The sequence below is a fragment of the Anabrus simplex genome, chromosome 8 (genome assembly GCF_040414725.1).
Source record: "Anabrus simplex isolate iqAnaSimp1 chromosome 8, ASM4041472v1, whole genome shotgun sequence".
NCBI lineage: Eukaryota > Metazoa > Arthropoda > Insecta > Orthoptera > Tettigoniidae > Anabrus > Anabrus simplex.
Genome location: NC_090272.1, coordinates 222,616,298 through 222,639,767, shown reverse-complemented (window position 1 = coordinate 222,639,767; position 23,470 = coordinate 222,616,298). Strand labels below are relative to the sequence as shown.

At 37.5% G+C, this 23,470-nt stretch overlaps 1 protein-coding gene across 3 annotated transcripts in view; it reads left to right on the top strand.

The window, feature by feature from the left end:
* LOC136879012 (SREBP regulating gene protein) overlaps nt 1-23,150 on the top strand; it is a 34,578-nt gene extending 11,428 nt beyond the window's left edge. For all 3 annotated transcript variants that reach the window (XM_067152705.2, XM_067152706.2, XM_068228925.1), the window contains exons 4-5: nt 4,649-4,943; nt 22,070-23,150. In XM_067152705.2, the coding sequence (XP_067008806.2) occupies nt 4,649-4,858 (210 nt within the window). In that variant the 3' untranslated portion in view covers nt 4,859-4,943; nt 22,070-23,150. The remainder of the gene's footprint in view (nt 1-4,648; nt 4,944-22,069) is intronic.
* Nucleotides 23,151-23,470: the final 320 nt, after the last annotated feature.

The window sequence follows — 23,470 nt, the reverse complement described above, 5'->3', positions numbered from 1 at the left end:
GTTTCCAACTCACACTCCAAAGTTGAAAACCTGTGGTTACCCTTTTAGTCACCTCTTAGCACAGGCAAGGAATACTGTGGATGAATTCTACTGCCCCCACCCACAAGGAGTTATTATTATTTTAATCACTTGGTTGTTTTATTGTGTCATCAGAACCTTTGCCATCAATTGGTACTCTGAATGATTTGGGAAGAACTGGGTTTGGCAAAATACCATAGTGAATAGCAGGTGTCCGCAGTTGCCTATCTCTAGCAAAGAGACTGTTTTCGCTGCTGTGCTTCCATTCTTTGGCATCCTTGTTACATAGTTTAGTCTGTGAAGATTTGGGACTATTTGCTATAGACTGCCCTATAAAATGTACAAAATAATTTCAGGGAACAATACTGAAATGTTATATTTCTACAGAATTTTTTCACCCTCTTAAATTCTTTTAGATATTTTTTTATGCACCCACTTCCTCAAGATACATCTAACTAAAATGATGTTATTTCATGTAGAAATAATTCATTTGCAATGTGAATGATAATTCTGTTTCTACTAACATCTGGTGTACCGGGCGAGTTGGCTGTGCGGTTAGGGTCGCGCAGCTCTGAGCTTGCACCCGGGAGATAGTGGGTTCGAACCCCACTGTCGGCAGCCCTGAAGATGGTTTTCCATGGTTACCCATTTTCACACCAGGCAAATGCTGGGGTTGTACATTAATTAAGACCATGGCTGCTTTCTTCCAGCCCCTAGGCCTTTCCCATCCCATCGTCGCCATAAGACCTATCTGTGTCGGTGCGACGTAAAGCCACTAGCAAAAAAAAATAAAACACTTCTGGTGTGCATTTCTTCTGAAATTTTTTATTGTAACGGAAATGTCAAAAGTCCTACTACAGTGGAACCTTGGATTGCGAGCATAATTTGTTCCGGCAACATGCTTGTAATCCAAAGCGCTCGGATATCAAAGCAAGTTTTCCCATAAGAAACAATTGAAATGGGGATGATTCGTCCACAACACAAAAATATTTATTTGCATACCATTTCTGGAACAAAATATAACTTAAAACAAATTAAAATGCATTTTACCTTACAATAGATTCATTGTTGGTGTGAGGGAGACAAGAGCTGAGAAGAGTTACTGTGTGGCATGAATTTCACTAACAGAATCACTGCTATCTGTTGGCTCACTGGAATTGTTTCCTTTTCGTGCAACTTTAACGAGGAACCTTTTTTTATTTTTTTTATTTTTTTTAAGGGATGAAAAGAAAAATAGGCTAAATTAATAAAGAAAGAAGATTAGTGGATAAGAAAAGATTAAAAAGGTTTAAAGTTGAAAGGTGGTGAGAAAGGATAAGATAGGGATGAAGGAGGGGTAGTTTAGGGTGGGTTAGGAGGGTGGGTTACTGGAGGTACAAAATGTGGGTCGGAACTTTGTAAGGCATGAAAAATTGAATTCAGGTTTTGAAATTTAGAATTTTTGAGAAGAAGAATTAGGAAGTCAAATAGGATGTTGGGTTCTTCAGAAATGTCATTTAAGTTGAAATTGGGGTTGAAGTATTGGTCAAGGTGAATAAAACCATTTTCAGTAGTGTTTAAGAGGGGGCCTTTGTTAATGATTTTAAGTATTTTCATGTCTTTTTCAATATTGGTGAAATTGTGCTTGGAGTCATGTATGTGTTGTCCTGTGGCGGAGAATCTGTTGTATTTAATAGCGTTGATATGTTCGGAGTATCTGATGTTGAAGTTGCGGCCAGTTTGACCGATGTATGAGGAGCTGCAGTTGTTATATTTGAATCTGTATACTCCAGATTTTGAAAAAGCATTAGATTTATTTAGTGATTTAGAGTTGTGTAATATATCAAAATTTCTGTTATTGGTTCTAAAGGAAATTTTCATGTTATGTTTTTTAAGAACATTAGTTATTTTATAAGCTTCTTGAGTGAAAGTGAAAGTGGAAAATGCAGTGGGTTTGGTTTTGTCTTTAGATAAAGTAGTTTTAGGACGGTGTTTGAATTTGTTGATGATATGGTTTATGAAGGAGTTGTTATAGCCATTGAATTTAGCGATGTTACGGATGGTGTTTACTTCATTATTTAAATCTTTTTTAGACATAGGGGTGTTGAAGGCACGGAAAATTAGGCTGTTATAAGTAGCACGTTTATGTGCTTGAGGGTGCGAAGAATCTTGTCGTATTGTGGTTGCAGTTTGGGTTGGTTTTCTGAAAATTTTGTAAGATAAAGAAGAAGGATGTCTAGTAATGGTTAAGTCTAGAAAATTAAGAGTTTTGTTGTGTTCTGATTCGAGGGTGAATTTAATGTTAGAGTCAATGTTGTTGAGGAGAAGAAGTGTAGAGGCTGCGTTGGTTGATTCTTCGTTTAAAATTACTAATGTGTCATCGACATATCTGGCCCAAAAGAGGATGTTAGAGAAATTATTATTATTATTATTATTATTATTATTATTATTATTATTATTATTATTATTATTATTATTATTATTATTATTATTATTATTATTATTAATTTTTGTGTTTTCTAAGAAGTCGAGGTAAATTTCAGCTAGAATGCCTGAAGCTGGTGAGCCCATAGCTAAACCATCTTGTTGATAAATGGTGTTGTCAAACGTAAAATAATAATTGTTGAGAACCAATTTTAAGATTGACATGAAGTCTTGAATTTCTAGTTTACTCAGATTACTGAATTTGTTTAAGTTGTTGTTTATTATGGGGAATAATTTGGGAATTGGAATACTAGGGTACATGTTTACGATGTCAAAAGAATGGAGAGAAAAGTTTGGTTGGATGTTAAAGTTCTTCAATTTGTCGATTACTTCAGAAGTGTTTTTGATAGATTTGTTGGATAAAAATCGAAAGTTTTTTTGTAAAAATGTTTGGATGAATTTAGAAGTATTGTATAAGGGACTGGGTCTCTAATTGATTATTGGACGGATGGGAATGTTAGTTTTATGAATTTTTGGGAGGGCTTTGGCAGTGGGTAGGCCTGGGTTCATGTTAATTAATTTAGTTTTTTCTTGATCAGTGAGGAGAAAGGAAGTTTTTTTTAAGGTTTGTTTGAGTAGGCATTGGATTTTATTGGTTGGGTCTTTTTTTACTATAGAAAAAGAAGAATCATTGAAGAAATTTTTAGTTTTAGCTATGTAGTCACTTTTTTCCATTATGACGGTTGTGTTGCCTTTATCAGATTTGGTGATAATGAGGTTATTGTCATTGATTTTCTTTTTAAGATCTAAAATGAGTTTATTGTCATTAATTAATTTATTAAAATTATTATTATTATTATTAATATTATAATTTTTAGGAGAAGTGTTTTTGTTATTATTGATGAAGATATTTTCTCTTTTTACTTCATATCTGATTTCATCTTGTTCTTCTGTTGGCATTTTGTTAATGGTTATTTCAGATTCAATGATTAAAAAAAAATAATAATTAAAAAAAAACTACATTGCCACCTTCATTTTGGGCCCTCACTTTCAAATTTAAACTCATGCCTTGCATCCGCCAACTTTGACTACTTCAATCACGACCTGAATTTTTTTTATATTCAAGAAATAGCGCACTGTGCATAGACGTTTTCATTTGTTTCCAGTATTGCGCTTTTTACCATTTTTCTGTTCACTATTGTTTTTTCACGTCAACTGTTCTAAAAATCTTCAAGATCATAATTACGTATTCAATGATATTGAATCGTATTATAAGTATATATATATATATATATATATATATATATATAGTTACATTTTCGTGAATTAAGCAAATACTTGATCATTAATCTATCCTTCAATCTCCATCAGCGTATGAAACTACAGCACTTGACGTTGTAAACACCACGCCGATCTTCTGGAGTTTGCAAATTACTTCGGTTGAGCTGTTCGTCTTCAGCTTCTTCATGACTTTAGATTTTCATATTTGGATTGTGTTGTGACTTTGTGCCTGACGGTGTATGCAGTTCTCTGCTTTTCGTGAACATTGTGAGACAGTGCCAAACATCGCGTGTGCCGTGCTGATGCTCGGAAGATTATGCATTACTTCTTTTAAGTGACTTACATTCCACTTTGTCTGAATTTTACAGTGCCTAACTCCGTTATTTTTATATCGCCTCTTCAATTGATATTGTGTGGACTTGACCGTTAACTTCTTTCTTACTTATGCATTGTTTTTCGAGTTATAATCGGCTGATGATGACCCAGACTGGGGTCAAAACCGGTACCATTTCCACTTTTAATTAAATAAGAATGTAATCTCTACATCTCTTATTTACTTGTATTGAATAGGTTGAACTACCATATTTATTATTTCAATTTAACTGTGATACTTTTCAATACGGTACAATGAAATTTTTATCTTTAAATAAATTCCAATTACTAATCGAATTATTTTTTGTCATTGTTTATACATTTTGTACTTGCTTAGGCTGTTATGGATTTGAACACTGTATTGGGCGAAGGCCTGTAAGGTTCAATAAATCCTACTACTATGACAAAACTTTCACTAAATACATTTCTTTTGTCAGTATACTTTATGTAGTTAATGTATCTGATATTTTCATTAAATATTTTCTTAAGTATGTTAGTTAATGTGGTAGTAGCCTGTAAAAGTTGGATGAAGATGATGAAGTAACGTTGGTGTTTTTGTTTGTTTTCTTTGCAGAAAAACCTTCTTCAGAGTGTTTTGGGGAAGGCATCTGAAACCTTCAATGTGCTGTTCGCATCAGTAACAGATCATTTTGAGCTGTGCTTAGCAAAATGTCGGACAAGCTCTCAAAGCGTTCAACATGAGAACTCGTATCGAGATCCTCGGGCCAAGCACTGCTATGGAGAGATTCCTCTCGGTCCAGCAGAGGGGGGCCAAGCCTCGTGAGAAGTGAAAAGCGTGTTTTGTTGTGTTTGAGACTGCTACAGTTAGTGTATGGTCCTGTCTGAGCAGCTATTCAGATATAGTCCAGGTGAGCCAATTCTTTTTGACTTTGTATCAATAAGGTAAATCTCAGTTAGGGCAATATCTGCTGATATAACATCCATACATCCTTATGCTATAGAACTGTATGTGTATGTTCAGTCCTCAGCCCAAAGGCTGGTTGGATCCTCAATAGCTTTGCCATCAACTGTCATAGATGGCCCAGGCATCACTGAAGAGGCAAACTAGGGAAATGAGGAGTGAAATAGTTTCCCGTTGCTTTCCTCACCGAGCCATATGTTTTCGATTATATATCAGTCTCCCAAGCCCACTGAAATGCATGCACCAACTGACCCTATGAGCAACATTTTCACACCATTCATAGCAGGGACTGGCTGCATAAGGAATGGCATTATTAGCATCATTCATACCTCAGTCACTTTCGTATTGTCAAAGCCAAGGATAAGAAAGAGACAGATCTATGAAAGTAACAAAATTGCTATAGCCTATACCAGAAGACATAGTGCACTGTAAACACTAGGTCCTACCCGCAATGTAATACAGTGAAACTCGGTTAAGAAGTTTCCGCATAAGAAGTTTTCCCGCCTAAGAAGTGTGATATTCTTGATCCCTTGATTGGTTGCATTAAGATATATGTATAGTTTTCCCGTTTAAAGTGTTCTGTTGTAAATATATTTCCGGTTAAACAGTTCAGATTTTAGAGCCTCTTGAGATAGAAAACGTCCCTTCAAAGCAGCTCATGGTTAGAACCTTCTAGTCTCCATGCAAGTTTCACCCTGTGTTAGACCGTTCGCACGCTTGCAGTTTGTGTCTGGTGTCACAGAGCCTGTCTGGACTTGCCAAGGTCATACGACCTTATGCTGTGACAACACGAACACCAGATGCTCACTCTCACCTTGTGCAATAGAATCGAACCCATCAGTCAAAATTTCCACTCCACCGTCCACATCTAGCGGAATAGAATCAAACGGAATTCTACGCGGGAAACATTAGCACGCAATGGATGGTTTGATAAAATTTTAATGCAGTAAGTTGCATGCCGCGACAGGGTGAAGTAATTAATCGAGGTGGCCTCAACATTAATTAAGAACCGTAAAATCTATTTCTCCACAACAGAGAAGCTTGTTATGCATTACTGTTTGTTAGGAATACATGTAAGACAAATGTAGGAAATGCCATTTATAAAATTGTTCACAGTAAATACTGTATAATAAACACTTAAAGATCGTACATTCCAAGCAATGTCAATTATTGTACTGACATACCGTACTGTATATGGACTCCAACATGATAATATGATTCTGAAGTAAGGTCAACAATAATCGAAATAAATTAAGTACCGTATAGGCCTAATCTACCACGAAATTGAATATTCTAACCTGTTTGATTTTTCATTCCCTTGCTTATTTCCTTCCACGCATTGTCTCTTACGTTATTGTTGCAATAATACTTACGGGTCTTGACGGAGAGGAAATTACGTTTTTGAACTAAAGTGATAAGATTTTCTGTGTCCATTATTAGTCAGGTGAATAAACTATTACGAAACAAAAACTTCCTGACTCTCTGCAGGAAACAGCTGACTTGCCAGCTGATACACATCATGCTGCCAAACAGCCGGCCGAAAGATTCTGATCGTCAACGAAGTTGAATGAATGTTGATAACCAACTGGGTGTTGGTGGGATGGGGCCTGACACGCATACTGAGGCGTTGCGATACCATTGTTGGCATAAAATTGAAAGTTATTTTTATTTTCACCTTTATATGAGCTAATCGTGGCACTCATAATTATTACATCACATTATTAGAACGTAGCACAAGGATGAGGAGTCATGAAATAAAATTCTCGCAGGGAAAGAAACTATTTACGTTTAGATGTGCTAGTGTTGCTTCTGCGCCTTTATCACTCACACGTAATACCCCATATACTATCCCATGCACTTATTTTTGCAACTTCGAACCTGCGTTTCTGCAAGTTGTTAGGTCGATGAGATTTTCGTTAGTATTGAGTATACTGTGATAAATGTGTAATGAGGGAAGAGTCATAATTGCAAGGTCTTGGAACATCGGTCTAAATGACTCCCTTGTGGCCTCACTTTTAATACATCTTATTGCCTTCTTTTGTCACTTGAACACATTGTGAGCCCCTGTTGAGTTACCCCATAACATGGCACCATATGATAAGTGTGAGTGAAAGAAGGCATAGTATGCATTCATCATCTGACTACTACTAACTGATCCTTTGAGTCTGCGAAGCAAAAATATCACTAGCCAGTTTTGTACATAATTTTTGTGTGTGTGTGTTCCAGGTTAATTTACAATCCAGATACAATCCCAATAATTTGACAGAATTTTGATCATTATTACCCAGACCTGAATTAATTAAATGGAAGTAGATCACTTCTGTCTTGTTATTATTTAGGATAAGTTTATTTGTGTGCAACCAAGAGGATGATTTGTGTAGCATTTCTATCCTTTTCTCCTCAACATATTTTAAGTCTCTATTGCTTGTTATGATAGTAATATCATCTGCATAGAGCACTGACCTACAGGGTAAATTACTAACAATATCATTTATATACACAAGGAGGAGGAAAGTTCCTATAACTGAACCCTGAACCACCCCTGTTTTTACTTTGATAGCCCTAGATCGTTGATTTTCTAGTCATAGTAGCTAAGCTTACTTATTAGTATACTGTGTGGTACTGAATCAAAAGCTTTGCTGAGGTCTAAGAGTGTAGCACTTGTAATATGGTGAGACTCAAAGCCTTGAATTACTTCAGTCACAACAGCTTCTAAGGCTTTAGTGGTGGATTTATTTGTTCTGAACCCAAACTGTGCAGCATTTAGTAAATTATACTTTTCAAAATATACAAATAGCTGTTCCTTTATACAATGTTCTATTATCTTAGACATGATTGGAACAATTGAAATAGGTCGATAACTGCCTGGATCCATAACATCTCCATTCTTAAACATAGGAATTGCAACTGTAATTGACAGTCTGGGAAAGTCCCCTCAGCCAGTATCCAATTGACGAGGCGAGTTAAAGCAATTATTATTATGTCAATAATTTGTTTTAGAATAAAATTACTTATGCTATAGTAGTTCTCACAGTTTGAAGAATTTAGTTCTGAGACTATTTTGCAGACTTTCCTAGGGTTTATAACTTGCCATTTAAAGTGGGGGTCTGTTATTTTCAGGAGTTACACTATTCTTTAGTAGATTATTGTATGCAGTTTCATTGTCCCCTGGGGTGTTACTGATATTCATATGTTTGGCACTGTGAATAAAGTATTAATTAAGTACATTCGGTTCTATTGGCACAGAATTCTCCCTCTTTGCCTTCCCAATTTCATCATTTATGGATGGACCAGGCCGTCTTACATTTATTTTTAGAGTTATTAATAAAATAATCATTAGCTTGTTGTTTTGCCAGTTGAATTTCCTTACAGTAGATTTTTTAAATGAGGGTATAATTTTCTTTATCTGTTTGTTTTCCTTGTTTTGCTTTATTGCATTAAGGTCCTGATAGTTGCAAGGCGAGGAGTGTACCATTTCCCTTTATGCTTCCCTTTGATTTTACCTGATCCGTTAATTACCTTTGTAGTTCTAGGACAGCACTCTTCCATACAATAACCTAGTAACTGTATAAAATTTTCAGTTGCTTCCGAGCCATTATTAGAGTTTAGTATAATGTTTTCAAAATTGGTGTGAATTAATTCATTTCTTAGCTTTAAAATGTTATTTTCTCCCAACCTCCTGAAATGTGTAAATTGCCTATTGTCATGTTGCTTTTCCAATTCAGTTTTTAATTTCAGCCAGAGACCACTATGATCAGACAATATATGCTCTCTAGCACTACATGTGAATTCACTGTTTTGAACGTTAGTAATTATGTTGTCCAAACAATAATTTTTCCTGGTGGGTTGATCATTGGCAACATAGAAATCATGAGACCTGAGAATATCACAAAATTGTTTTTTGATGGATAATTCAACTAAGATATTAATATTAATATCACCCATGCAATAGACTTTGTAATTCCGATACCTCGCTAAGTACTCTGCAAAATGATCCCACATGTTCAGAAAGGCGTGACTATCAGAATCTGGTGTTCGGTAAAAGCAAAGCAAAGTCATCTCCGTACAGGCCATGAAGGCCCCAGGAGAGGTGGAAGGTAAAGGCTTCTACCATACGTAACCTCAGCACTTGTTGGGGTAGAGTGGTTAGCTTTACCCCAGCCGCCTTTGCCCCCTGGTACTCATTTTTGGTGTAGGCTGAGTGAACCTCAGGGCTACGTGCACCTCCAGAAGTTGAAATCTCATTTCTTAAATTTTACGACTTCCAGACGGGGAATCGAACCCATGTCCTTCCGGGTGAACCAAGCACGCCTTTACCGCCTCGGTCAGGCAGCCCCTATCTGGTATTCGGTACAGGGAAATAATTATCAATTTAGTGTTTGTAAATACCACCCCGGCCATTTGAAATAGCTTTTTTTTATACAGTACTCCTCTAAATCTAAAACAGTGTATTTCATATTAGAGTTTATTTTCCCATATATTGCAACTCCCCCATTTGAGCTCTACTTCTACAAAAATATGTAAATATCTCATACCCCACTGGGATATAAAGACCAACCTCATCCTTTACAAACCAATGTTCATTAATACCAGTGGCGGCTGGTGGTTTAAAAGTTCAGTGGTGCACAATATTTATCAATGATATAATATGATTACAGGCTAATTTTCAAATCCAGATACATCAACAATGCATTTTTATTATTAAAAATAAAACAAACATTTCACATTTCTATTTTCAGGAATATTACTAAAACCCATTAACATTTTTTTTCATTTATAATCTCTTTTAACGTATTGAAATGAAACACTTTCAGGTAGCCTAATTCCGGTATTGAAAAAAATCCTTTGGTAATGTATCTGGTTTCGAAATTAAACATCTACAAATAAATAAGTAAATAAATAAATAAATAAATAAATAAATAAATAAATAAATAAATAAATAAATAAATAAAAAGTCACAACTCACCTACTTATACAGGAAATCTGCCCTCCTCTCCTTACACCTGGCAAACTTATCAATAACTTTTGCATTGAAGTCACTGATTCTCATTACAAATTCTCTCTCTATTGAAAGCATTGCCAGAGCTGACAACCTGTCTTGCGACATAGTGTTCCTCAGAAACGTTTTTACTCTATTTAGAGTGGAGAAACATCGTTCTGCTTCTGTAGTAGACATCGGGATGGTTAACAGCACTTTCAGCAATTTAACACTTTCACTAAATGTAGCAAATAAATTATTGTCTATAATGAAGTCCATTAGACACACAGCACTAGACATATTTCGGAACTCCTCTCTAGTGTAAATTACAGACAGTTCCGTGCGAAGTTTGCTCTCATTAATGAATGGATAGGATTTTACTGCAGCTTTCAGAGACTCTTCTGGGAACTTGCTGTCATATTCAGAAAATTTTTCAGAGTGAAACAAAGTTGCAGCTACAAGGTGTCCCGTGAAGCTAAACCTGTCATTAACTTCCCTTAGAATAACATCACACACTTCAAATGCCTCCCTTTTCACACACGGCTCTTCAGTTCTTCTTCTCTTCTCTGACTGTTCCTGTGGTTTCTCATCTTCCACGCTGTCTCTAACTTTTTGTATTTCTCTATCAAATGCCTTTAGCTGAGCCAGAACAAGAGGTGGATTACAATCACGCTTCTGCAGTTGATTGTACAAAATGTCTACATGAGGCATTATCTTGTGAAAGAAAGAGAGCCAATATATAAAATTTTCATCTTTCAAAGTCCCTATATATCCAGAAGCTTGAACAAGTGTGTTGTTGTTACTAATCTGACATCTCCTTTGAATAACTTCCATGCATTCAATTAGATCTTCCCTGTGTTCAAAAACAGTATTAACAGTCCTGGAATGAAAATTCCACCGTGTCGGAACCGAACGTGGCAAGCGTTTCTGCACAACTTCATCAAGAATGGCAGTTCTTTGAGGAGAATTTGAGAAAAAGGTGCATAGCCCTTGAAGGTTTGCAAAAAATATCCGCACATTTCTGTTTATTGATGCTGCATTCAGCATAATCAAATTAAGTTGATGAGCATGGCAATGTATGTAAGAAGCAGCAGGATACTTTTCTTTGACAATGGCCTGGACACCATGTTTTGTGCCTCCCATGACAGATGCACCATCGTAAGTTTGTGCTATAAGTTTATTTGGGCATCCTTGGAGATGAGAATCAAGTTCAGACAATACGGCCGCAGACAGTGATTTTGAATCATGACCAGTAGGTCGAATGAAACCCCAAAATCTTTCTACAGGTTTATTATTTACTAGATACCTATAGATAATAACCATCTGAAATATTGACGCAACGTCACTAGTTTCATCGGCTATGATGGCCATGAAATCTGCATCTTTAATTTCTTTGGTTATTTCCTCTTGACACACCTCTAACATACACTGAAGAATTTCATTCTGAATAGTTTTAGAGGTGCCCTTAAAAACCGTCGCCTTTTCTAAGTGGCCTCTTAAAACACTATCAAGCTCAGCACTGAAATTAATCAAGCCACGAAAAACACCAGGATTCTGTGACGTGCCTGATTCATCATGGCCCCTCAACGCTAACTCAAATGAGCCACAAAATCTTACACAGTTTATTATAATATTCAGGACATACCTGTTCTGCGTAACCCTGTCATTATGTAGCTGGATGTTCCTTCTATAAGCAGTGTCCATCTGTGCAGCTATATTAATATTTCCATACATGGCTAAACTTATTGAGTTCTTCATATGAGATGAAGAAGATTCGTGTTTTTTAACACGATCGTGAAGATGTTGTATGTCCCTCATACCTTGCTTTGCCCATGGATCTTCCCCTCCGAAAAGTAGGCATGGAAAACAGTATAAAGCATTACTGACCTCACACCCACATAACCAGTCATGTTTCTTGTAAATCTCAGGATTGAAGTTCCTATTGAACGTTCTATTTTTTGTCTTGATCGTTTGCGTTATGTGAATGTTTGGCATGGGCCTACCCATTCGTTTCACCTCTGATTTTTTTTTGGCAGTCCGTTGCGGGAACGGTCTAGACAATAAAGACTGTACCGAATTCATGATCTGGCAAAATACCACTACCGTAACTAATAAAAACGTACAAAAAATAAAAACACACACGATGTTTACACAGTGAAATCAATGAGCTACTTAGCTTGTGCGCACATAACAATGCTCAAGACTATACTGAAAGAAACGGCGGTTTTTATTTTCAAATTTAAATTCATTATTTTTATATCCAGTCGGCCGTGATCCAGCGGATGAACTTCCATCCTATGTCGCTAGATGACATTCCTGTTCTATAACAGACTCTCACATTGAGCAGCAACGGTGCCTAGCGGCTTTGCTAGTAGTTGGTGACGTGGGAGGAGCTAGGTTGATAAACCTCCATTTAAGCAATGTATAAGAAGCCATGCCTATCTTTTCCTCTCCCCGCGCACTCCTCTAGCTGCCCAAAAGCACCCCTCTACTAGCCCCGCACACCCCTGCAGCAGCCATGGGTTTCATCCTACCTCTGGTTAACGTTCCGCTGCAAACTTATCGGCTCCTGCAGTGAACATCTGAGAGTATCGGCTTGTAGAGTCTCCTGTAGCCAATATTTGCTCTTTCAAGCTCTTGAAAGGTTTGTCTTGCTGAATGAAAATACGGTAGTTGAGTGATCTAAATTATAAAATTTTACCTAAAATAAACATACAAAATTAATGGGGGTAGCGCAAACCTGCAACCTTATGGAGAAACCGCCCCTGATTAATACATAAAATATCAACTGGAAATGAATTCAAGAATATTTCAAGTTCACCTCGCTTATTTCTAATGGACTGAAGATTGATATGAAAAACAATAAGGTCTGAATTTACATAATACTCTCTTGAGACCTTGACTGCTGGTATAAGTTGGTCCACTGAAAGATGTCTAGTATTAATATTCCTACTATTTCCTAGTGTTACGTGTGATTCATGAGTTGAGAACTTCCCTGGAATCCAGATCCTTGTACATAGATCTTGATTTAAGGATCTAGGTTCTGTCTTGATGTAAGGATCTGGGTTCTCTGGCAGGTTTCCCTGTATGTGCCATTTTAGTGGTATGGGTTTTCTTAAGTGCAGATTAGTTTGCAAATCTCTGTTGACAATTGTAGTGTAGTGTCATAATTAGTGTGAATAAGAGTCAGTGAAGTTAGTAGTACTTGTAATATCAACGTACAAAAGTTTTAAGTGAAAATGAGCGGAACTCGGAGGAAAGAGATCAAGCGAAAGGCACTAACAATTAAAAACAAAGTAGAGATTGTAAGGAAAGTGGATTCATCTACACTTTCCCGTGTTGCCTTGGCAAAGGAGCTGGGGATGCTGCCGTCTACTTTGAATGGCATTATAGCGAAGAAAGAAGAGATCTTGGCTTCTGCAGGGAATACTTCAGCAAATTACAAGAAACTTAAATCTGGAAAGTACGATGAAGTAGAACAAGTTCTGCTAATATGATTTAAACAGCAGCACAGTTTAAACATTCCTTTGAACAGGACTATTGTGAAGGAGAAAGCCGAAGAAATTGCGTGAAAATTAAAGGTACCTTTTACCACGTCGATTGGGTGGCTGGACCGCTTTAAAAATCGAGCCGGCATTGTTTACAAAACAATTTGTGGTGAAGCAGAGAGTGTAAGTGCGGAGGAAAGGGAGGCGTGGAAGGAAACAGTTCTGCCTGCTAAAATATGCAGTTACAAACCTTGCAACGTTTTTAATCTCGATGAATTCGCACTTTTTTTTTTCAGCTTATCCCGGATAAATCTCTAGTTTTGAAGGGAGAATCTTGCCATGGGGGAAATTAAGTAAAGTGCGAGTTACGGTATTGGTTGGTGCTAGTATGGAAGGAACTGAAAAACTACCTGTACTGATGATAGGGAAATCTAGGAAGCCACATTGTTTCAAAAATGTCAGGAATTTACTGTGCAAGTACACCAGCAACAAGTCAGCTTGGATGACAAGTTCCCTTTTTGAAGAGTACATGCAGGCATTAGATACCAAAATGGGGAATCAGAACAGGAAGATTGTGGTGTTTATGGACCACTGTCCTGCTCATCCCAAGGAGTGGCCCCATTTAAGGAACATCGAGGTAGAATTTTTTCCACCGAATACTACATCGGTACAATTTACAAATTTCATTGTTATAGATCCGTATTGATACAGTTAAAACTAAGAAACAATGTAAGGTTTTGGTCCACCCAATCAATACACGTCACTTTACAAGTGAACTGTTTAATTAACAACATATTAAAAACATTTAGGGACGTGTTTCGTCTCTATTTGAGACTCATCAGCCATAAAATCACGTGGTAGATTACAAAACTCAAATCAGAAACTGAACAAAATATAAATATGGAAGAAGTCAATATCTTTTAAACACTATTTGGGAAATGCAAAAATATAAATACAGTATATATACATTATTTACACAAATTGACCTCACTTCTTGCAAAAAACTTTTTTCTTCAATGTTAGAAATTAAATTAATTTGAAATTGACAAGCCTGCCATAACGTCTCATATGGAATCAATGTCCATTGTTGCTGCCCTTATTTGAAATGGAAGTTCCATTTTAAAACTATTGAGAAAACGTAGGAGAACCAATTACCTATATTGAAGAGGTAGCTTAAAACTCTTTCAAACAATCTTACAGCCAAGTTACATATGAACGAGCTTACTTGAAAAATGTTGCAAACATTGTTAGAATCTGGTAGTTTCAGTGTGTTGACTGGGGAGATCGACATTCTGGCCTCGGAAATGGATTGGTACTAAATCCATATCAGAACAATTGAAAGCATAGACTTGTAGAAAATTCGTTCAAAATTTAGCTATTTTGGTAGAAGAAATCTGAAGCCTTATGAGATCGCCTGTCATATGGCAAAGACCAGCGCTGCTTGACCACCATATTCATGGCTTAAATTCTCACGAATATGGTGGTGTAAATAATGTATATATATATATATCTCTTTTTTCTTTTTTTTTTTTTGTTGCATTTCCCAAATAATCTTTAAAAGATATTGAGTTCCTCCATATTTATATTTTCTTCAGTTTCTGATTTGAGTTTTGTAATCTACCATGTGATTTTATGCCTGTTGAAGTCTCAAATAGAGATGAAACATGTCCCTAAATATTTTTAATATGTTTTTAATTAAATAGTTCACTTGTAAAGTGTATTGATTGGGTGGATCAAAACCTAACATTGTTTCCTAGTTTTTACTACATCGGTACTACAGCCCATGGACCAAGGAATCTACAAACCATCTCTTTTGGATACAATGCATTTCATTGCCTCATCATGTGATTCAGTGGAGCCTGTAATAATAGCAGATTGCTTCAAGAAAGCAGGTTTCGGTGGTGGTACCAACAGCATTGTTGTGGAAGTTGGTGATGAAGAGTCAGGGTGCTAGAAAACTGTACAGGAGAAGATGGAGATTACCGAACGACTTCACTGCCATTGATGATATGGTAATCACTTGTGAGGAGCAGACCATTGATGAGATCTGCAAGGAAATTCAGACAGGAGATGAGGAGATTGCAGAAGAAGAATAAGAAGAAGAAGAAGAAGAGGAGATGGAGGAAGAGAATCCCCCAAGACCATCTTGCATTGAGGCAAGCATCTGCCTTGAAAAACTGAGGCACTTTATGGAAGGTTCAGCCAGTGTGCCTCAGAACACATGAAAGGCATTGTGAAAAATGGAGAGGTTTATACTTCAAGAAAGCAGTAAAAACCTGAAACAGTCAACCCTGGACAATTTCTTTTCCAAGTAGGAGCCTAGACTTTTGTGTTTGGAAATGTATTTAATGTCTAATGCAGTATAGAATTTACATAATGTAGAGTTACCATCAACCGTTTTAATGTTCTTAGTATTTCTCCTTATCTCTTGTGCGAGGTTTTATATAATATGTTCCCTTCTCTTATCAAGTATTTTTATAACACAGTATGTTCAATTATTTTACTTAATCTAAAAATACGTGTCATGATAATGAATTTTTTATATTGTGGCTTTCTTTTAGTAGCTCTTATACATCGGCCCATTTCAGTATTGTTCACAAACTAGGAAATCTGTTGGCTGTGTTTTTCACACGTATTTCTTGTTGAAATATATCTTTTATGCAATTATTCACTCTGTCTTTTCATGCGCTTCACATTTATGGGTTCATACATTTTTCTAGGAGAATTTCATTACGAGGAGTACTCAACTTGTTGTAAAATGATGAACTTTCCAACGTAGAAAAGGTATTCATTGAACCTCCAGACGCTGCAGTTTTCTCAGATGAAGACAGCAGGGATGAAGATGGAGGTGGCTTTGCCAACAATTTACCTGGTAACCAGCTTCGAGCGAACGCAGAATTAGTGACCCGTGAAACTCCGACTGACTATCAAGACTTTGAAGATGTGCCTGTTGAAGTGGATCAAGCTGAGTTGGTACAAGTAACACCCAGAAAAGTACCTCGAATTCCTGCAAAATGGGAAAGTAAAACCTTAGCACATGTTCAGGAATATTTCCCAACAGTGACTTCACCAAATTTCGAGGAAAATCGTGCATTGAACTGTTTGAGTCAATTCTTACAGATGACATTTCCGATCACTTAGTTTCTGAATCTAACAAATATGCCAGGTTTTTGAACTGTCCTTCCCCGAATATTATTCGGCAAGTAATGAAAATTTTCATTGCAATTTTGATTTTATCTGGATACAATACCGTTCCTTCGAAAAGATCATATTGGGAAGATGCGTGTGATGTGCACCATTGTGTGGTGGCAAGTGCTATGCGGCGAAACAGGTTTCTTGAAATTTGCCATTTCATTCAGTGTGCTGATAACATGAACCCAAATTTCAACGACAAAATGTGGAAGTTGAAACCTCTGATTGACCTTCTACGTGCTTGTTTCATGGAAAACTTTTGAGCTGTGGAGCACTTGTCATATGATGAATGTATGGTGCTGTACTTCAGGAGGCATCCCTGCAAACAATTTATAAGAGGAAAACCTATTCGTTTTGGTTTCAAGGTATGGTGTCTAAACACTCGTCATGGATATCTTGTAGATTTTGAAGTATTCCAAGGAAAATGTCCTAACGTGAATGCCCAGTATGAAGCAGAATTTGGGAAGTGTGCAGCCCCCCTTGTAACAATGCTGGATAATCTTTGACCGGATCTGAAAAATTTGCCCTTCAAATTATACTTTGACAATCTTTTCACTGGAATGGGATTGCTAACACATCTTGGTGCGCGGGGATATGGTACTACAGGCACACTTCGAGAAAATCTTATTCCTAAGGATTCTAATCTGAAATCTTCCGCTATCATGAAGAAAGAAAAATGGGGTACATATGATTACCTAAGGAGCTTGGAGGAAGGTATTCAGGTTTGCCGTTGGGTGGATAATTCACTAGTAATCGTAGCATCTACATGTTATGGAGTGAACCCTGAAAAACATCTTGTTACGTGAAAGAAGAAGGACAGGCTATAGGTGGAGAAGTCAGTGTCTCAGCCATACATAATTTCTCAGAACAATATGGGTATGCGAGGTACTGATCGTATGGGTCGTAACTTGACAGATGTGCGAGTCGGAATACGAGGAAAAATTGGTGGTGGGCAATATTTGCCTGGCTCGTCAATGTAGGAATGCATAATGTATGGCAGCTGAAACACGTCTCAAGAAGGCATTTCTCACCTTGATTTTCGACAAGCAATGGTCCAGACTTATCTCACATGCTACAAAGCTGCTCCCTTGTTCAGAAGATCTCATTGTTTTGGGCATAATGCAGTGCAGGAACTTTGGTACGATGGAATGCATCACTGGCCTTCTACAATTCCAGGAGCAAAGAGAAAATTGCCTTGCTAGGCCTCGAACCCAGTGTACCAAATGCAATGTAGGTTTATGTGTAGACTGTTTTACTGATTATCATACGCACAAAGGTAATAAGTAGTGTGTACTTGTCTTTCAGAACATCACCGTTAGTGCAGTACTCATATGAACAGATGACTTATCTCTGTATATACCACTGCTATAATTCCTCATACAGATTGATTGCCTCAAGATGTAAAGTGATTTGGGTAGCTTGTGAGACTTTATCATTATTATTTAAAATATAAATTCATTTCCTCATACAATTAACAACTCAGGTCATTTATAACCCCTATAAAATCATCCCCAGCACCAGTGGGCATCCACCTTCCTTGAACACTAATTAGAGAAACTTTTCGAAGAAAAGCGAAGGGTAATGAAGGGGGTGATAATGAAAGACTTGGTAGGCTACTCAAACTACAGTCAGGGTCAGAGGACTATACAGAACAGCACAACAGTGAGAAAACCCATCACTATCTAGTGACTGAAAAAGTAACTACAATAAGACCTCGATAAGCAAAATAAAGGGTGCGGACCCCATTTCAGATAAACAAAATTGTGGATAGTAAATGTATATCGATTTATAGAGTTAAAACTTTAGAAACTGACTCATAAGTAAGTTACATGAAAGCATTTGATGTATCTAAAAGAAGCTGTTGATATAATGTGCACAGTAGTTACAGTACAGTATTACTAAATCTAAGTGTACATTAATCACTGTTTGTTTAAAAATAAACCTATTAATTAGTTTGTAACTTGTTTTCACTTCATTTTCTGGCAGCAGTATCACACCATCATTTAATAAGGAGGCTTGTTAAGTCCAGTTTCTTCAGATTTTTCAAACAATTGCTCTTGCCTTTTTTTGAATTATTGGTCTTGATATTGCCGCTTCTTTTTTCTGTTGTGTGAACCATAAAAACATTCTTTCATTCACTTTTCCATTCTGAAATGTTTTCTTATTGACTGTCTTGGAAGAATACCAGTGGCGAAGCTAGGGGGGAATCTAAGAGTCTCAGATTCCCCAGACGAAATACGAATAGTAAATTATTGATATAAGGCACGAAAATTATGTCTAATAAACTTAATAGACTTGACGGCTCTCCGATCTGCCGCGCTACTCGCAGAGCACTGAGCCTAGCCGTTGAGTCTGGCTTCAGCCAGACTCTTACCTTTCTGCTAGCGGGCGGGGCTTGTGCTGGTTGCTGTGACAACGTATGACGTCATGCAGCGGTAAGTGCTCGCTTTGAAATCTAGCTGGGAGTCTAGTCTCCAAGTCTAGAGTTACGAGTTAATGTTTACGCTCTGATCTGTTGATCTGTGAAGTTTACAACTTATTAGGAGTGGTCTGTGTTTTGTGAAGAGTTGCCAGTATTTTTTAAATCCGTGTATAATGAATGAAAGTAATGATCTTATTACATACTTGCTTCGAACTCCATTTTCTTCTTTGTCTTTCGAAGAAAAATGTGCCCTGAAAGACAAGCGGCCACAGCCATTATTGAAAATTGTGCAAAAGGATGGAAACCAAATAAGAACTTTCCAGTCCCAATGGTATAAGGATTATACATGGCTTACAGCAAGTGTGACAGATTGTAAGTTTTAGTGTTACATTTGCATATTATTTGGAAGTGATAGTGAATGGAATGAGGGTGGCATCAGTACCCTAAAAAATTTTCATAGAAGAGCACGTAAACACCAGATTTCAAAAAGACATATTCAGAACAGTGAGCGTTTTCTTCTTCTCAGCAGGAGTAGAATAGATCATGCGATATCAGAAGCGGCTCGTCTTGCAGCTCTAAAGCATAATGAGTTAGTAAATCATAATAGACGGGTTCTTGGCAGGTTAGTTCAAGTGGTGTGTTTTCTCGAAGAACAAGAACTTCCATTCCGTGGGCATGACGAGAGTAGTGACTCTGTAAATAAAGGTAATTACCTCGAGACCTTGGAATTGCTAGCACAAGAAGAACAATTCATGAGAGAGCATCTGGGAGCAACTTCAGGATTTAAAGGAACTTCTAGTGACATTCAGAATGAACTTATTGACTGTGTAACTCAAGTGATGAATGAAGAGATTCAGAAAGAACTTTCTATTTGTGAATTTGTATCAGTTCAGGCGGATGAAACATTAGATATATCTTGTCAGAATCAGATGAACATTATATTTCGGTATTGTGTTGGTTATAACGTTCAAGAGAGGTTTGTGGGGTTCTACGACGTCTCAAAAGATAAAAGTGCCACTGGACTGTCAGCCGTAATATTGGATGTCTTACGAAACTGGGGTGTAGAAAAGAAGTTAATATGTCAGACTTACGACGGGGCTTCCGTAATCGCGGGTTCTACAGGGGGTGTTCAAACTATCGTAAAGCAAGTTTGCCCACATGCAATGTTTATACATTGCTATGCACATAAGCTTAATTTGGTACTCTTGTATGGGGCAAAATCTATAAAGAAAGTGCGTCTCTTTACTTATGATTTGACTGCCTTCCATACATATTTCAGCAAGTCATCAAAGAGAACTCAAGTCCTAAGAGATAAAGGCTTTAAACTTCCCCCGGCATGTACGACACGTTGGAACTTCCACTCCAGAGCAACACTAACAATAGCATCCCATTTCAAGGACTTGAAAGAAGCTCTTACACACATTGTTGATAAAGATGAAGAATGGGATGGCGAATCTGTTAATGGTGCTATGGGACTGGTTAAGAGATTAGATGACCCTAATTTCCTCTTCCTGTCGTGCGTCTTCAACAAGATATTTTGCTACACGGATCATTTATTCAAGGTGCTGCAAGCAAAATGCACATCTAATGTAAATATCTGCAACCATGAAATAAAGCAAACCATAAATAACTTAAAAAATCTGAGAAATGAAGAAACAGTGAATGAATGCATAGACACCAGCAAAGCTCTCAATACCGCAATGGCAACAGAATCATTTGTAGTGCATTAGCATATAAAATAATTGATACCACCGTGGTACAGATGGAAATACGGTTCTGTGAATTTGAAAACTTCCATTTTGCAGAATTATTGGATGAGAATCAATTTAAGGCTTACAACACAAGTTTTCCCTCAATGAAAATGAAACAACTACTGAAGATGTACCCTTTTTTCGAAAGTGAACAACTGACAAATGAACTTGTGAATGTGTACTCTGATGAAGTTAAACATGTACCAAATACTGCTAAAATATATGTTGGATAATGGTCTGGACAAGGTTTACGAACAAACAACACGTTTGGTTCGTTTAGTTCTCACATTTCCAGTGACAACATGTTCGAGTGAAAGAAGTATGAGTGCGCTAAAACGCATAAAAACCTTCCTGAGGAATTCAATGACAAACAGTAGACTATGTAATTTAAGTACACTTGCGATAGAGAAATCTCTATTCCACGAACTGTCAAATAATCAGAGCTTCAGGGACCGTGTCATTGATGCATTTGCAGAGAGAAAGGAGCGCCGCATACACTTGCTGTATAAAAGAATTTAAGGTAAGCTTGAACAATATTCTTAGACTCCCCAAGTAATATAGCTAGCTTCGCCACTGAAGAATACTCTTCTAGTGTTGGGGGTTGGTTTAGTTGGCCCACTTAAATAATAATAAGTGTTATTGAGCTCATTTGCATTCCTTTGATGTGCTTAATGATAAATAGGGCTCAGAAAATGTTCACGGTGGTGGTAGTGATTAGTGTTTTAAGAGAAAGTACAACTGGACAACCATTAATACTAATCAGAGGGAAGAAGTGGAAGGGGTCCGACACTTCAAGAAATGAAGACATCGACCAAATAAAGACAAGGGCCACGAAGGTGTGTCCTCGACACATAATACCGTCAAGATTGGAACAGAACAAAAGTTAACCAAGGGAGGTCGGGTAGGATAGATTAAAGTGAGGAGGCTGGCACAAGTAAGTGGAAGCAACACCAGGGCTTGGGTAAAGACCCCATTATCGCCAACTCACACTCCGAAATTCAGAGTCCCTGGGGCCCCTTGTAGTTGCCTCTTAAAACAGGCAAGGGCTACCGTGGGTGTTAATTCTACCACTCCCACCCACAGAGGGTACCTGAGATCTACTCATTAAACATTTAATTCTGTATGTGTTAAAAGTTCATAATCTAGTTAACTTTTGAGGTAAGGAATGTCAAATTGTGGAAGCATGACTTGGTGGTTAAATATTAAGACACGCATCTCACATCCTGGTCTATATCTTTTCAGGATACTGTCCATGGTGTGAGCTGTGGAAGAAGCAGAGGACATGTGGGGCTGGACAGAACTCTGTAAAGTTAGGATACATAATAGGTTGTGATGCAGTGTGAACTGAAGTGTACATTAGTTTTTTACATACACACTTTAGGCTGTAGTTCATCCGTACCTAAATATGCTGCTTTTGGAGAAGATGGTGCTACATGAAGAGAATAGTGGAGTTAATTGTTCATTATCAATCGCAAGATATTGAACATTACAAGATTCAAAAGCTGTTGAGGTCGAATACAAAAATAAAATCCTAACTGGATTACAGACCAGGCTTAGAAAGGAATAGGTTTACCACTTTTTGCGCAAGAGTTTGTGAGATGCTGAATTAGTTTAATTTTCACATTTAGAAAGTTTGTTTGTATGATATTGTTGGACAATACAAGGATGGTGTAAAATTAAAGCTGATTTATTCATTATTGCACTGACATTCACAGTCTACAATGGCATGCAATGATGGACGATCTTCACAGGTTTCACATCCGTCAGTGTAGTTTTCTCCATCAGAGGTGCTTTTGTTGTTTAGAGTTTGGTACAAAATGGCAACCTCTCAGAGATGCACAAACGGGTGTTGCTGTAACAGTGCAGAGACACATTTTAACAAGCACTCATTGCATAGGAACTGCATATAACATTGGGCACAACAGTTCCAATCCACTGGATGTTTAAGTCTTGGTTGCCCACAATCGTCGAGGGAGACAGTGGAGAGGATGTGAACTGCGTATGTAAGGAGTCCAAAGAGATCAACAACATGGGCTAATTGCAAATTACTTGTGCCACAACACACGGTATGGCATATTCTATTAAAATGTCTGTCATGCAACTCGCATAGACGAGACAAAATACCCTACCTTCTGCACTGAAATGCAGAAACTTTAGAAGAAGATGCATTCACTAACAGGTTAGTGTTCACCTGATCGGAAGTCTGGCTCCATGGCTAAATGTTTAGCGTGGTGGCCTTTGGTGCAGGGGTCACGAGTTTGATTCCCAGTTAGGCTCGGGAATTTAACCTTCATTGCTAAATTCCGATTGTTCTCTGAGAGAGTGAGTGAAAGAGAGAGAGAGAGAGAGAGAGAGTCTCTCTCTCTCTTTCTCTCTCTCATCTTCAGAATTAGAATTCATATTAGGTAGGGCCCCATCCTCATGGACGCTAGGTCCCCTACACAGTATCAACTCGAAAGGCTGCACCAGGCCTCTCCAGAGGCTACACGCCATTTTTATACTTGAACAGAACAGTAAATCACCATATTGTTAGCATCTGGGGCACAGAAAACTTGTGCCACTGTGGAGTGTGAGAAACTCACCAAAAGTGAATGTGTTTTACACAGTGAGCGGACACAAAACATATGGGCCCTTCCTTTTTTA